A 16,513-nucleotide genomic window follows, 5' to 3' on the forward strand; every position below is an offset into this window, starting at 1 on the left:
AGGATGTTGGCAATATCAGTTGGTTCTGTAATTTTCATGCGGTTGTGCTGTAACTCAGAGCAGATCGGGTGTTGCCATTGAGATTCTTGACATAGCTATAGAATGCTTTGTGGTTACCATTAGAATCAGTGGCGATTTTGTTTTCGTAGCTAGCTTTGGAGAATCGTATAAGAGATCTCAGCTTCTTACTGAGGTTGACCAGGGAACTCCTCCACTCCTGGAAATTTTACTCTCTTTTTACAACAGTTTCTTCCTTCTGTTGTAGAGTTTGTTTATGGCAGGGGACCACCAGATTGGCTTCCTTTTTTGGAGGATAGCATCTTGGTTCTGTTTGGGATAGCACGATCCATGCACTCGTGTAAGTGCTTATAGAGTGCATTTGTGTAGGATTCAGCAGTCATAACTGTATTGTCCATCTGCATGAGTGTCATGAAGTTCACCACTTCTGTCTTAAGAAGTATGAAGTTGGCTTTGGAGAAATGTTTTATCGTGGTTTCCTTAATGGTGGATGGGGACAGGATGCAGATATCTAGGGTGAGTAGCTTATGGTCGGATCTGACCAACGAGGAGTTGATTTCAGGTGTGGAACACCAGTCACTTATGTTGGTAATGACTAGGTCTAGGATATTGTTGCCCCTGTTGGGGGTGTGAATAAGTTGATCCAGGGCATTGGAATTTATAAATTCCAGAAAGCATTGAGTGAAGGAGTTGGTACATGAGTAGTTTTCCCAGTTAATGGTGGGGTAGTTGAAATCGCCCATTATTAGGGTGTTTGGTTGAACCCTAATATTTTTCAGTATATCAAGAAAAGAGGAGTGGAAATCCTGGGGCATGGTGGGGGATCTGTAGCAAGCTACAATTTGGATTGCAGTTTTGCCCAGAGTTAGCTACTCTTGGATAACCTTGGATGCATTATGCTACTCAACTAGCTTGGAGGTGTGGATATCCTTAATGAATATGGACACACCTCTGCCTTTGGTGTTCTGGTCCAGGTTAGATGGCCGAAAAGTGTGGTATGAGTTATAGCCTGGTAATGCAGGGGTGCTCTTTAGAGTCTTGAACCAGGTCTCAGTCACTGCACAGATATTGATGTTCTCCATTTTAAGGAGTGCCTCGAGTGAGTGCATTTTAAGATTTAGACTTCTAGCATTGAGTATCATTACCCTCAGTTTTTGCTTGCCTGTTCCTGTTACGGTGGTGAATTTGAACCTTGCCTAAAAAGGTACTATAGGGCTGGCAAGAGCCTTAGCCAGTATCCGGAATCCCAGGGGTGACAGGTCCAGGCCATCTGTGGCAAAGCATCGTGGTCTGTCGACCATGTTGTCCCAGGCAGACAGATACTGGATCCCCTTAAAATGACACCAGAAGCTTAGCCAATTGTTGAAGTCAATCATTTAGTCCTTGTTCTGCGGTATCATTCTGGGCGATGGCAGGATGCTACTCAGGGCTAGGGTCATACCTGCCTGGGCTACAATATCGCAGAGCTCTTCCTGTGTCTCTTCATGTAGTCCAGGGAGGTACATCTCAGGTCATTCACACCAACATGGACAATGACAGAGTCGTATTTGTCCTTGATCTCCTCACTAGCCCCAAACATGGATCGCCTCACTAGCCCTGGACGTGGGTTGGGAATAGCTCAGGGAGGACTAAGGTAGATCCGGTGGGTCCAGTCAGTATGGACAGGGTCCTCCAGTATGTTTTTCTAGACAAGGTTCAATTTGTGGACATTGGCAAATCAATTCTAATTGAAAAAAATGTGAAGGTGATGCTGCTGAATGCTATAAAACTGAACTTAACATAGGTCTCAACCTCTTAGTAAAAAGAAGTCTGGACAAAGCCAAAAATAATGGGGGAGCAAAGCACCATAATTAGGGAGAAATTTTAAATACTGGTCTTATAAACTTAGGAAGTTGATGGAATAAAAGGTCTTTTGTTACCATGCATTTTCTAACGGATATGAAGTTTGAAACTCAAATGTCTGTCATTATATAGTGACTTCAGTCCTCGTTGATTTGCTACAAAAATCCAGAAAACACAAATATTATGAGGAGCAGACTAAAAATATGAACAAAAATCTGGACAGTCTGCACAAATCTGGACAGTTGAGAGGTGTGAAACTTAAGACTTTCATGTCCCTAAAGTATATACATAACGTAGTTAGCAAAATTTGGCTCCAGTGCAGTAAAGGCATTCCCTGTTTACTACTAATCACCCTCTCAGCTAGGCCCTCTGTAAGCTTCAAGGGAGTATCTGTATGTATCTGAAACCATATCCCTCTGTGCCAAATCCTGCATGACATAAACATGGAACCTGTAGAAATCGTAGTGACTCTCAATAAATCCAGCTGTCATTTCTTTGGTAATTATAAATAAACCCTATAATATAAGGAAAAAATGCTGTCCAGGACCAAGAAGGAGCAAGTGCCTAATTGGAAACAATCTCTGCTTAGCCTGAACAAGCAAATAAGAGCACTAGTGAAATCCTCCAAAGCAAATTTCGAGTCAAAACTGGCCACATCTACTAAAGGCAATCATGAGACCTTCATCACATATGTCCGCAATCTCAAAGGAAACACTCAGATCTGCTCAAAACTGGTGGTCAAGAGCACCACATACAGAAACGCCATAGATATAGCCAACCTCCTGGCAGACAGGTTCACTGAAAACTTCACCCATCTCCCCCCATCAGTAAATCAGGACATCCCCAGCACCTGCCCCCCTCCCCTTATCTCTAGGGAGCAAGTCATCACTGCCCTCTCAAAGGCAAAAAATAAAGCCTCCATGGGACCAGATAACATCCCAGGCAGCATCCTACATGAACTCAGGCAGGAACTTGCAGAACCATTAGGTTCCCTATTCAACTAAAGCCTGAGTACTGGCTTCATCCCATCTGAGTGGAGGACAGCCACTGTCATCCCTTTGCATGAAGGTGGAGCGTCCACTGATCCAGGAAATTATAGTCCCATCAGCTTAACTAGCCTGATCTGCAAGACCATGGAGCGGATTATCATAGACCTCATTAATAAGGACATTGGCAACCTCACAACACTCAATCTCACACAGTTTGGTTTCACCAAGGTCATGCCTGTTAAATTTGGTCGACCTCTTTGAGATAGTCACGAAAGCCATGGACGAGGGGAAGACGGTGCACACTACCTACCTTGACCTGGCCAAGGCCTTTGATACTCTTCCCCACTCGGGTATAATAGATAAACTCTCTCAACTAGGCATCAATCCGTATGTTACCAGATGGGTAGCAAATTGGCTCACTGATAGAACTCACCTAGTCAAAATAGGGGAAGCCACCTCAAGCAGTAGACCCATAACGAGAGGTGTACCCCAGAGATCAGTCTTGGGGCATCAGTTTGTGATATACTTTTCTGAGGTGCAGGCCAAAACCAGTGGACTATGGCTGACCAAGTCTGCAGATGACTGCAAGCTGGGTGCTGTCATCAATTCCCCTAGTGATGTGGACATCCTTGAAGAAGGTGTCACCCAAATAAATGACTGGTGCCAGAAACATGGCCTCAAACTGAATGCCAAAAAATGCATCATCATCCTATCACTTCTCATTTTGAAGATTTGAACTACCTCTTGATCAGTTTATTTTATTTTTATTTGCTGATCAGGGTAGAGTGCTGATCTGTCTGAACTATTGGGAGGCTCAGCACAGACATACATGACATGACAAAAGAAGTCAACGAACCAGCAAACATATCATAGTATTAGCATAACAGGATCTTGGCCAGCTTATACAACTAATAACAAATATTCCAAAAGACTTCTTGAGTCTGTTAATGCAAACTCCCTTTTTCAAATAGCCCCCCTCACTACCAGGGTTCTAACCTTCTAGATCCTGTTCTTACTCATGTAGCACTAGTTCACCCCATCCCCCTTATCACTCTCCATGGTCAAATCTGACCACTCTGCAGTGATTTTTCCCTTTAAAAACTTCTATACTTTTCATAAGAATCCCACTATAGTCAGAGAGACTAAAAACCTTTACTTCTAATGAGTACCAGAGACTTTACCAAAACCACCTACTCATTAGTTACCCACCTACTAGAGAATCATAAATGGCACAACTTTCCTAAACAGCTATGTGCACATTTCCCAGATCTGAATTCCCTTCTTAATAGCTGGATTGAACTGCTTATCATGGTGCTAAAATTCAAACTTCAGCCTTTATTCATTTATTTATTTAAATATGTTTATTGGTGTATAACAGTAGTCAAACAATGGCCAATTACAGACTCAGCCTGATAACATCATAATGTAACAAACTGTACAGTATACAAATTATAATGGTTTACATTTATGAATAAGTATAGGCAATCTGACAAGCAATATATACATAGAAGATCTAACAAACCAAATATATGTACAGTTATATAACTAGGAAAAAACTGAGAAAAGAGTTAAAGCAGAATGAGTGGAAGTGGTTAGAGATATAAGCAGCAGTTGTTAGTTCAGGAAAACTAATAAAGATAAGAAGTATGAAAGAGTGGATTAGATTTTGTGTAGTAGGTTCAGAGCAGTAATGGTGTGGAAAACTGAGTCACAGTTTAGGATGAGTGAGTTAATCAGGTACATGGAAGGTAAAGGTACTATGAAGTTGGAGATATCGGTTTATGTCACGTCCTTTAGATGGACAGTTGCATTCAAAGAACTTTAGTAAGGATTGTTTGAACTGTTGCCTAAACAGGGGGCGCTTTGTGTCAGCACTTAAATCAGGGGGAAGTGACTGCTATAGTCTTGGAGCCAGTACAGTGAAGCAATGGCTAGTAGAGTGCAGTCTGAGAGAAGGGGTTTGAAGGAGGGACCAGATCTGGCTTGACTTCTTAGGTTATAGGTTTAAGTGGAAGTAAAAAAAATGGAAAAGAGACTTTCAAGTCTGAATATTTTGAAGACTAAGGAACCAAGAAGAAGATTTTGATCTAGCCTGTACTGGAAGCCACTTCCCCTTTGAAAGAGCAAGCCAGTGATGTTGATTCTATGATGAGTTAGCTGTGAATCAACATATTTTTGGGAGAGGGTCTGAATGGTGGCAGTTTTTTGACAGAGGATGATACAAACAAGGGGAAGCCATACACAAGCAGGGCGCATAGGATGCCTTCTCCTATAGCAGCCCTTGCTGGATGTAAAAGGAGCTGAGATATTTTGTCGACCTAGAATATTAGACGTTGATCGTGTTCCTCAGCACTTCTATGTGCCCATGGTAGTTTAGTTATTGGTCTAGCCAGGTCCCCAATATCTAAAGGAGGTATTGGTTTAAACAGGATTGTTATCACAGTCAGGGATATTAAAGGACCGGGGGATTTGTATAATATTTTATGGGTGCCAAATAACATGGGCTTTGTGTTTTGGCATTGAGCAGTAGTTTATTCGACTTTGGCCAGTGCTGTATCTGAAGGAGGTCCTTTTGAACTTATGTTTCTGTTATATGATGTGAGGAATCAACTCTACAAATGACTGTAACAGCTGCATAAAGTAGTAGTAGTAAGTGGGGCAGATCTAAGGGAAGTTTGTTTATGAATATCGACAATAAAAGAGGTGCTAGAATGGAGCCCTATGGGATCCAGACTGAACATGGGAACTATTGAAAAGACTAGGTCCCATCTTTATCTGGAATGAATGGTTGGACAGAAGGTCTTTAAACTGTGAATTGGTGACAGATGGAGAAGTAGAATGGGGTGGCTGACCATGTCAAAGTCATGAGTTATCAATAAACAGAGCTCAGCTAAAATTTCATTTATCCATTTTAGTTAAGATGTTATCAGTCAGGGTCCACAGAGTAGTCATTGTGATCTTACTTCCCTAGAGTCCACGCTGTTTGATGGAGAACAGATCATATTTTTCTAAGTATTTGTTAAGTTGAAGACATCTGATTTTTTATAGAATTTTACCAAGAGTGGGTAGGATGGAGAAGGAGTGGAAGTGACTGCAGGAAGATTGCTTTGTTTCTTTTGGTATTGGTCTAACAAAAGATGATTTCCAAATATTTGGCATAGTATTAGCAGTGATGCAAAGGTTACTTAAGAGGGTTGGTGATTAAATTTCTGCAGTGGTACAAAAAACAAGGGCAGACATTGTCAAGTCCAGATTGTCAGTCCATACAAATTTCTTCAAGTAAGGTTCACTTTTGCTTGGGGGGGCAATTTTTGAGAAGTAAAAAGGTGGAATGAGATGAGTGGGGTTAGACTAACTTTGTTGTATTGAAGGTAGAAGAGGATGTGGGAAGGCTTCATAACTCTTTAAGAAAGTCTGAAGATGTAGGATTACCAGATGGGTAGGGTATGTACCCTGGACTGTTTAATTCATTAAGAGGAATTTTCTTGTTAGTTTGTTGACGTCCTACCAGAAATGTCTAGGGAAGTGAAGAATGGAGGTTACATTAGGTTGTAGGCATTTGATTTTTAGTCTGTTGGTGGCTTCTTTGGTCATATTCCTCAGAGTTTTGTAATAGTCACTGTTGTTGGGAGTGGGTTCATGTTTCTACATTTCCCGGACTTCATCACATACTTTCATTAGACATTTAAGGCCTTTGGAGAGCCATTCAGTTTTGGGGTCTTTCAGAGGCCTTGTAATCACTGGGAACTGGGAGTCCTGAAGTGAGAGTAGTAAGTCTGTTAGTTTACCGGAAGCAATGTTAACATCAGAAAGGGGAAGTATATATTGGTTGAATCAATAGAAGCAAGCTTTTGAGTATAGAATGGGGATTTTAGGACGGGGCTTAGGTCTGAAAAATGTTGGCCTTTGGGAGGGATCTGTCTTGCAGATTTTGTAGTGAGAATGTGATGGGGCAATGATTCCTAAAAGTGGGTGGGTGATTGGAGATGGAGGAAATATTGTCTGGATGGGTTGTAATAATGTCAAGAAATGAATGGTGCTTAGATTTGGGGTTAGGTCTAGCTGGCGTATCTAATAGTTGGAGTAGGCTGAAATCTGTAAGAACTTTGGTTCAATCATACTTTATTACACCCAGAAGGTTTAGAGAGTAAAGTCACCCAGTATGATGATGATAGGCAGTAGGTAAAAGTGCTGTGAGGATGGGAAGTTTAGATAGTAACCAGTTAGGGTTGGAGTCAATCGATGCATTTGCTAAAAAAAACTAAGATGTTAGTAGAGGATTTGTGCAGTAGCATACCACTATCACCAGGTCTGGTGTAAGCCCAGGCATGAAATGAATGGTGGAATTTAATGTGGAATTTTCACATTAACAAGCTTTATAATAAGAGGAAGACACTCCTAGTCATCTGCACAAAATATTTACTTACTCAGCACAAAAGGAAATTAAATGAGGTAAGCAATACCCTCAAAAATGAAGAACTACAAAGTTGAATATGGACTTAGGGTCACTACTGACACCAAAGACAACCACAAAGCTTCTTAATGTACATTAGAAAATATGTAATGCTCTACAGAGCTAGCTGCTAAAGGAACCTCTTGCTTTGACCCTGAGACAGTTACTAATATCCATTCATTCATTCAGCCATCCATAACCCATTCTTTTCCCATTTCTGCACAAAGGGTTGGAGTATCACGTCAACAGTGACAGTCATCTACAGGCACTGTTCACATCACAGTGTGGCTAGCTCTGCAACTGTTGCTCTTTCATACCACACATTCACATGCACACACACACCTATGACCTACTTAGAGTGGCCACCCCACCCACTGCATGTCTGTAAAGTGGGAGTACCTGAAGAAAATGCATATGAACTCTAGGAGGAGGACATGCAGACTCCATAAAGAAGATCTCCAAATAAGAATGGAACTTAAGAACCTCTTGCTATCCACTGTGCTGCTCCAATATATTGCCAATATCCTACCAATAAACTGAGTTCTGTCATCACCAAACCAACTCAAAGCACCATTCCTTCCATTTTCTCTAATATCATTTTTTCCAAAATCTCTACCAGCCAGGTCCCAGCTGCCCCTCTCCATGAGTAAGAACAGTAGCTCTATGAACCCATACAATGCCCTCAGCTGTCTCTTGTCCAGTGCCAAGTAACACCTGGCTCAACCCTCCTTAAGGCTTTCAAACTTAGTCTCTCTTCTGGTTAGTATCCTGATGAGTAAAGAATAGACATTATGGTACCAACTACGCAAGGGTAACCCTACTGTTGACCCAGTAAATTATACATTTGTCAGACTTATTACATCACCTGTAAGTGCATGGAATGTATAACTACCAACTTGATCAACAATGACATTCGTAATCTTTGTTTACTCAAATCTATCCAATTTGATTTCATGAAAGATATATTGTATCTACTCAACCTAGTTGACATCCTCAATAAAGTTAGTGAAACCCTGGATAAAGGTTAGACTATCTGCACTGTGTACCTTAATCTGACAAAAGTCTTTGGTGCCATTCCTTATGCTGTCATGACTGATAAAAAGTCTCTGACCTAAATATTAACCCCTATATAGTCCACTGGACAGCCAAATGGCTGACCAACTGAATGCATGTCAGAATGCCTCTTTGTAGCTAATGAATGTCAGTAGCAGTGTCTCACTAATTCAGTCCTGGGGACCTACTCTTTGATATATACCTATCTGATATTAAGATACAAGTCAAAAGGTTATGGTTAACCAGATTTGCCTATTATTGCAAACTAGGTGCAGCTGTCAATTCTTCCAAGGCCTCTCAAATTCTCCAAAAAAGACTTGACCTAAGTAATGATTGGTGCAGCCTAAGTGCTAATAAATGTAAAGTGGTTACCTATGGGAAATGTTTTACTTTCCCCTTTTGCATTTATATAGGACAACGTCTTCAAAACTTACGAAGTCGTTGGGAACCCTGTAGATAATGAGCTCTTTTGACCAGCATGTCATAACTGTGGTAAGGAAATTATTTTATCTAACCCAGTTTTTTTATGGTTGTTTCCTCTAGAGCCAGAGATGTCATCAGCCTATTTTATTTTTCCCTTATCAGACCCGTCATCAAGTATAATACCTCCAAAAACAAGTACCTCTCTAAAAAGGTCTCAAAGATACCTTATCAACAGAGTTAGTGATATAGGCCAGCTAAGTTATCTTGAATGACTGAAAAACATTCTCCATAGACTTTTGTTTCGTATAGACTGTTGTGGGGGGGTCTATGCTTAGCTTTTTGGACCATGAATAACCTCACTCTTTTAGGCCTTCTGAAATCCATAAAACCAGCAAACTGTTAACATCCACTTTAAACGTAAACCTCTACCAGTACATTAGCAGTCCCTGTTGTCATGATTGGTATGTCACCCAACATATCTCTTGTTTCTAGAACAAACTTCTCTTCTATATAAAATAAATTAATTCTTGCACTACCTTTAAAACCAGACTTGACGATTGGATGTTACATTGTATATTAGTACAAAGAATATGTGGTGCTACTCTACTCTGTATGGGAATTAACAGATTCTTATCTCTTGGGTGGGTCTATATCACGTAGTCGAACTGCAATAAGTCCGACTACGTGAATATCGAACCTGGAAGTTCGAAATGCAAGAATTTCGAACACACAGAACAGCGATTTTTTTCCCAGGGAAAAAAATCGCTGTTCCGGTACTAAAACAAGAAACACATGTACACTTCAACCCCCCCCCACACCCCCATACTTAAATATACCAACTCAGAGATCACACCACAGTGGAGGAAATAGCAAAGCTGCGGAAACGGCCCACCAATTTTTTCCCTGGGAAAAAATTTGGTGTTCTGCAGTTTTGCTATTTTCACATTTCAAACTATTCAGTTCGATGTTACGATGTTCGGACACCTGTGCATTCAAACTCCTAATATAGAACCTCTTGGGTGACATGGTTAAGCTTCCAGATGGCCACTTAATCAGCAATCTTGGTATAACCCTATGAACTATTACAGTCCTATATGAGATCACCACTCTTACAGAGACACTGGATTTAACCAAATTTTGCAATAAAGTGATTACTTGAACTCTCTTACAATCAAATCGCTGACCAAATTATCATCATGCCAGCTCCCCATTTAATGCCTTCTTAAACATTTTCACCTGTTTATCTTCCCATTTAATTCCTTCCTAAACTCTTAAATGCCAGCTGTATGAGTGGTGAATCACAGAATGCTAGCCAGTGTCTCAATCACATTCACAAAAGTAAAATGCTATTACTGTGGTTTGGAAAAATCACTTGTATGTGTTGTCATCATTGCTTTTCAGGAGAGATATATGACATAACTAGCATCAATGCTATCAATATTATGACAAATCACAAACATTTAAATGTCAAAAATCTTTAGGTCCGCATGTTTACCTTGACGTGGTCCAGAGAAAAGAACTTCAGGTTCAAGCCATATGCTTCCATCACTCCTTAAAATTGCCGTAGCTGTTGTGTAGGGCAAAGTAATTATGTTTTTCCCAACATCCTCCTGCAAGACAAAGGACCTGTCATTTTACATTTGGTTCGTGTCCTTATTTTATTAAATTAAAGTAGAGACATGGTTAAACATGTTTTGAAGTAGAAATTATTCATTTCTATCTTTCAATATTCAGCTCACCTTAGAAATATTTAATGGAAGGACATATCTTCTCATTTCTGGTTGTGGAGCTTTAAATGCATTTTTCTTCAGTTCTTCCCAGTTTTTGCGTAAATCAGCAAGGTAAAGATAATTGTATACAAACTCAAACCTATAGAAAACAAGTATTTAAGATCAACAGATATTCACTATTTTGTGTATATTTTCATTACTTCATTGTTGTTTGTCATATTTTGTCCACCATTGTAGCTTAAAGTAATGCACGCATGCATACATGAACACACATGCACTCAGGCATGCTCACCCACACACACACACACACACACACACACACACACACACACACACACAAACTTGCCAGAGTAGTCACATGTTGGTTTATCTGCAAATATCATCACTGAATAGTGAGCCAAGATTAAAAGGATCCTTCTTTTCACACAAGGACAGCAAAAATGGGTTCACTACTACATGAAATAATCTACTTATAACTTTCTGACTTGTCTTCTTCTACCAACCCATCAGCCATCCTCTTTACATTGGCAGAAGTTTAACATTTTTGAGGTTGAGGCTGAGCTTTATGGAAGCAGGTGCTTTTGAATCTGGCACAACAAATCAGAGAAAAGACTTACAAAAAAGGTCCAACTTTTATTTAGATGTTATTGAAAATTCATAGGATCATAGGAGGTTACTAATGGCCCTAGAGCCTTTTTCAGCCTAGCCACTCATGCCTCAAATTTCCCAGTTATCAATACCCACAGACTAGAGTGGCTTTGGTATATGCCTGTGCCTTAGAGCATCTACAAGCTGCCCCTGTACATAACAGAGACAGGTGACAAACCAGTGGTGAATTTATGATTTCCCATCCATTGATCCAAACTATGAATACGCTTAGAGTAGAGCCCTGTTTCACATGAATGGAGAGTCTATTCCACAGAAAGAATAATCTTTGAGATACATACCTGCCCCTCCAATATGTTTTGTTTATGTCACAGACAAGGTTTAGATCCTTAGATCGGGTAATTCTACTGCTGTTTGTTTTGCAAGGCTTGATGGAAGAATGCCTTGTAGGTTAGGCATAGATCATCCCTCAGTAGTCTGTTGGAGACAGGGCTTTGAGGTGGTCCTCAAGGGCATGTTGTTTATACCCTTCTAACCACTGAAACAACAACAATGTTTCACAATATTTTTTACTTCAAAGTTGACATTATGTTTATGAGAATTAATGGTGTGTGTGTGTGTGTGTATATATATATATATATATATATATATATATATATATATATATATGGGAACACTTTATAAGCTCAAAATACTGAAATCTCGAATTTCAGTATCTCAAGTTCATAAAGTGGAAGGATCAGAAGATCGCAACCACAGAAGTGTGAAATTCAAAATCTCAAATGCGGGAGATTTTGAATTAGGGGTTCTGGTGTTGTGATGTGTTCGTGGATTCAGGTAAGTGTTTATGTTTAAGGGTGTTGGGTGGGGGCTGTATTGTGTTTTGTTACTGTGATGTGTGTGTGCGAGAGGAATGTAGTTTGTGTGGTGGTGTGTGTGTGTGTGTGTGTGTGTGTGTGTGTGTGTGTGTGTGTGTGTGTGTGTGTGACCTTGGAGTTAGAATATTTAAGAAGGGGGGTGTGGGGGGTGACTATTGGATGGGAAATCCCTAATTCACCTCTGGTCTAGGCCCCATGTCTCTGACAGACAGAGGCTGACAGTAAATATTCCCTAACATACCCCTATCACTAAACTTTTAGCAGCCACCTTACTAACATACTCCTGCAAATAGACACCATGTTACATGGGAACACAACTGGGTTGGCTTGAGTGGTTAGGCATATAAAGGCCCTGGTTGTCATTAGCCTAGTATATACCTATGAACCTATAACCTAAGGTAGCTTGACTAAACAGAAAACTATAAAAACAATATCATCCTTTATTTAGAGCTTACAGATATTTTTTAAGAATATGAAGCACATGGTGGAAGCAAAAACATTTCACCAATGGCACATACTAATTATATTTATCACTATAACATGGTTTAGGACTATATGCCCAGATACTGAAGCTCAAAATGTGCTCTGGTCTCATGCTTGTACACATTCTCATTCTGAATGCGTTTTAATTTATTTGAGGAGGTACTCCTTTTTATTTACTTGTGCATGGTATGGTTTGTGAGTACAATGATGATAGTTAACAATAAAAATGTGTTTGTGCATCATATAGTGAATCACTCTTTTCTGAAAAAGCTTAATACATTTTCTTTGGAAATACAGCAGTATGGTTCCCCTTTCTACTTTACGACCTATTTGTATATCTCTGAAAGGATACAATGTTATTAATTTTATTTTAATTCATTCATAAAAAATATCCTCTTAATCCAGTTTGTGGACATGAGGGAGATGGAGCTTATTCTGGCACTCAGTGGGCACAAGGTGCAGAAACCCATCCAGATTAATATGCCAACCCATCACAGGATAAATACTCACACATGGTACATATGTCTACAGTTTACAGGAGCAGCAGTTCATCTGTGGTACATCTTTTCAATGCAGGAAAAAAGCACAGCCCACACTGAAACCTACATGGATACAGGTGTGGCATGCAGACAATACACAAAAGGCATCTCAGCTGATACTCGGGTATCTGGAGAATGAAGGGCTGTGAGGTAGCAGTGCTAACCACTGCATCCAATAAATAATAATCTAGCTTTGTCATTTATCTACATTAAAATTCCATAACTATTTGTCTTGGTTTTAACAGAAATTATGCATCTAACAAACCCTAAATTATTTTAAGAGCTTGAGCTGTATATCATCAGGTATTTGTATTAAAAAAATCAATGCTACAAGGGACAGACACATGAGGAAATTGTCACTGTTTCCTTCTCCTGCTTAGTGGCAAATTCAGAAAAGTGAAACTCATAGACAAAATCTTAGATGAGCAAATCTCTGGTTCTAAGTGTAAAAAGAAACACAACCTAATAAAAACATTAATAGCTGCATAGTTTATGAAAATGTTCACTACCTAACTAGGTTGTCTAAAAATGTTACAGAAAACAGTATCATCATTCATTATATCAAAGACCATTGTGACAAACTTTTAACTTTGACTTGCCATCTAACCAACAGGTCTCATGGTTTATTAAAAAACATGGCTAGGTTTATGGTTATTGATGATGTTTACTGGCAGATCTAAGAAATTAAAGGTACTGTTGCACCAGTCTCATGATACAGATATTTACATTTTCTAGATGCAATTAAACTAGATAGCTGTATTGCATTCTACAATAATGACAGCATTCTGTTTAATTAAATTTACATTTGTGGAAGAGAATATGTCTTATTATTAGTTATGATGGCATTTAATTTATAGTCATCAGTGAATTTATATATCCAACAACTGTGGATATTTAGTTCAGAAAATAAAATGTTACAGAAGAGTAGTCTGTTATCAGAGCCCTGTGGTACACCATTCTGAATATGTCTGCATTTAGATGATAAACCATTTATCATGCTCAAAACTTCCTTCTCCCCAAATCCGCAATTCAACTGAATAGCCATGTATGGATTAATACCCACTTTTGAAAATCTTCTTAGTACTGCCACTTGATACACTACACAATGAAGCCTACATAAAATAATTTACAGAGGAAACTATTTTATTATAAGGATACTTAAATAGTCTCTGACCATCAGGTGTCCACAGTAGTGAGGAAATGATTCTATGTTGCAATAACTTATTTATACATGTATGGCATTTTAGGTCCAAGAAAGTCATTGTTCCACTATATTTGACATTTATTAGACCTATCATTGAGTTCAATGCCCCCTTTGGTATGTACCTAACCAGGACTATCCAACAATTGGAACATCCACAGAGGTTCCTCACTAGAAGAATGTATGGCATAAGTAACATATTCTGTGCAGACTGCCTCAAGGCCCTATCCCTGTATTCTGTCTTCTACAGGCTGTTGAGGGGAGATCTATGCCTGGCATACAGGATGTTGTCAGATAACACTCTGAAGGACTTCCTGCATGTCTGAAAAACAAGCAATTCAAGTGTAACTTGGTCAATTGGATGGGGAACAGGAAATTCATCCCTGGTTTGATACTTATGCCTCTAATGGACACAGACAGCGTGTAAATGGTTCATCTACCAGGCCCCTGCTTGCAAATGTTTTATCTCCCAAGCCCCTGCTTACACTTATTAAGGGTACCAGAACTTGTCAGATATTTGGGATGCATGGCTAGGCTTAAAAACTCCCTTGTGGTTATTAGCCTAGTAAACACCTATGAACCTATGAACAGTAAAAAATAAAATATCAGCAAACAAGGTACAAATCACTATATAATAAATAAATACATGTATGGATGTGGGTACTTTGGGATTTATTGAACTATATTGCATGCATTTTGTCCTTTGAACTTTGAACCTCATGACTAAACCATAGCACATGTAACTAAATGCAGTATAATCTGTAAAGAAACATGCTATTGTTTTGTAATGAACATCTTAGTAAAAACATACTACACACTACAAAATTTAGGTTGGAATTCTCAAAACTGGACCATGGATTGTGTGTGGGCCTACTGTGGGAGCTTCTGTAATATAGAAATTCTAGATTATAATGCATGTACATACTTAGACACAGCAAACAGCAATATTCACAGGAAGTGTTTAAGGTTTCTAAGTCTAACTTGTGATTATCAGTGCCAATCAATAATTTCTTCGTTGCCAGGGGATCCAAAAGTGCTCACAAAGTACCTATGAATAGCTGTGGAACTTCTCTAGGGTAAATCTTTTCTAACAATATAGTTCCATGAATCTTGTAGGGGCAATTTTATTTTAAAGCATTCTTCATTATTGCTCTGGTGTTGCTAATTAGTAAAGTAGGAGAATACTTTCAGTAAATGGTCTTTCCAGTACTTGCAGTACCTGGCAATATACCTCCTCATTACTCTTATGTTACCCATGGCAGGGCATTCCTTATTACAGAGGTAAACACCTGCTGTACTCTTCAGCTGCCTTTCACTACCTTTCAACTAGATGCCAAGGCAGATGGAACTTTCTTGCAGTGCCGAGGCTACACGTCTGCATGCTCTGCTGCACTTCTAATTGCAAGGTTTTATATCAGGTAAATTTGTTTTAGCCATTTCAGTCAATCCTCATACTGTCTTCATTTTACAGATAAGCAACAAGTTCAGAGTGACTGGTTGTAGTTATTATTTACTATGCTTTACTTCATGAATCCTTTCCAAGTAAAGGAGTCAGAGGAGGTCCTGGCAACAGATAGGCCCTCTCTTCATTTGAGGACATATTGTGAGTCATAGCAGACCATCGACACTTAGTAACCACATACTAGAGCTAAAATCAGTACTTCTGTCTTAGTAGTATTCCTTTCACATCTTTCAGCAAAGAAGTCAATGTAAGATTTGATAATGCCAGTACTGCGTACTACATATACACACAGCTGTGCGTACTCTCTAGGTATGTGAAACGGTCAAACTGTGGCCATATGTATTTCTTGGACATGTGCACTTACAAGATGTTCATTCCCTGGGGAGTTAAATGTGAGGGCAGATACACTGAGTAGGCTGCAAATCCAGAAACATAAATGGCAGCTAATTCTAAGGGTAGTTCAATATCTGTTGCCTAGATACAGGAAAGTGCAGCTAGACACACTGTCTGTCGATGCGTTTTTCAGTTTCCAGCTTATTTATTTACTAGCACCCTTTGAAGACTGAAATCATTGTGAATGCATGCATCCCTCCTGGGCAACTTAATGCCTTTCCAGCCTTATTTGTTGTTACAGTCAGCTTCTGGTGTCCTTTGCTTTTTTTCCCTAGTAAAGTGCAACACAGCTGTCAATTTACAATACATCTTCAAGAAAATGACATTTTGTAGGGAAAATGGAGATCAGTCATATCTATCCTGTTTATTTTCCTATCAAAGCCTGACTGCAAAAGTCCTTGCATACTAACACCAAGTATTTAAAAAGTGTCACTCGAGAACAG

General features: G+C 39.3%; 1 protein-coding gene across 2 annotated transcripts in view; it reads right to left on the reverse strand.

Moving 5' to 3' along the window:
• The window catches only part of RPE65 (retinoid isomerohydrolase RPE65), a 250,271-nt gene that overhangs the window by 31,927 nt on the left and 201,831 nt on the right, over positions 1–16,513 (reverse strand). For both annotated transcript variants that reach the window (XM_044085604.1, XM_044085605.1), the window contains exons 10-11: positions 10,518–10,647; positions 10,274–10,388 (exon numbers count right to left, since the gene is read on the reverse strand). In XM_044085604.1, coding sequence (XP_043941539.1) covers positions 10,274–10,388; positions 10,518–10,647 — 245 coding nt within the window. The remainder of the gene's footprint in view (positions 1–10,273; positions 10,389–10,517; positions 10,648–16,513) is intronic.

The sequence above is a fragment of the Protopterus annectens genome, chromosome 10.part0 (assembly GCF_019279795.1).
Source record: "Protopterus annectens isolate FY-2018-M chromosome 10.part0, PAN1.0, whole genome shotgun sequence".
Lineage (NCBI taxonomy): Eukaryota > Metazoa > Chordata > Ceratodontiformes > Protopteridae > Protopterus > Protopterus annectens.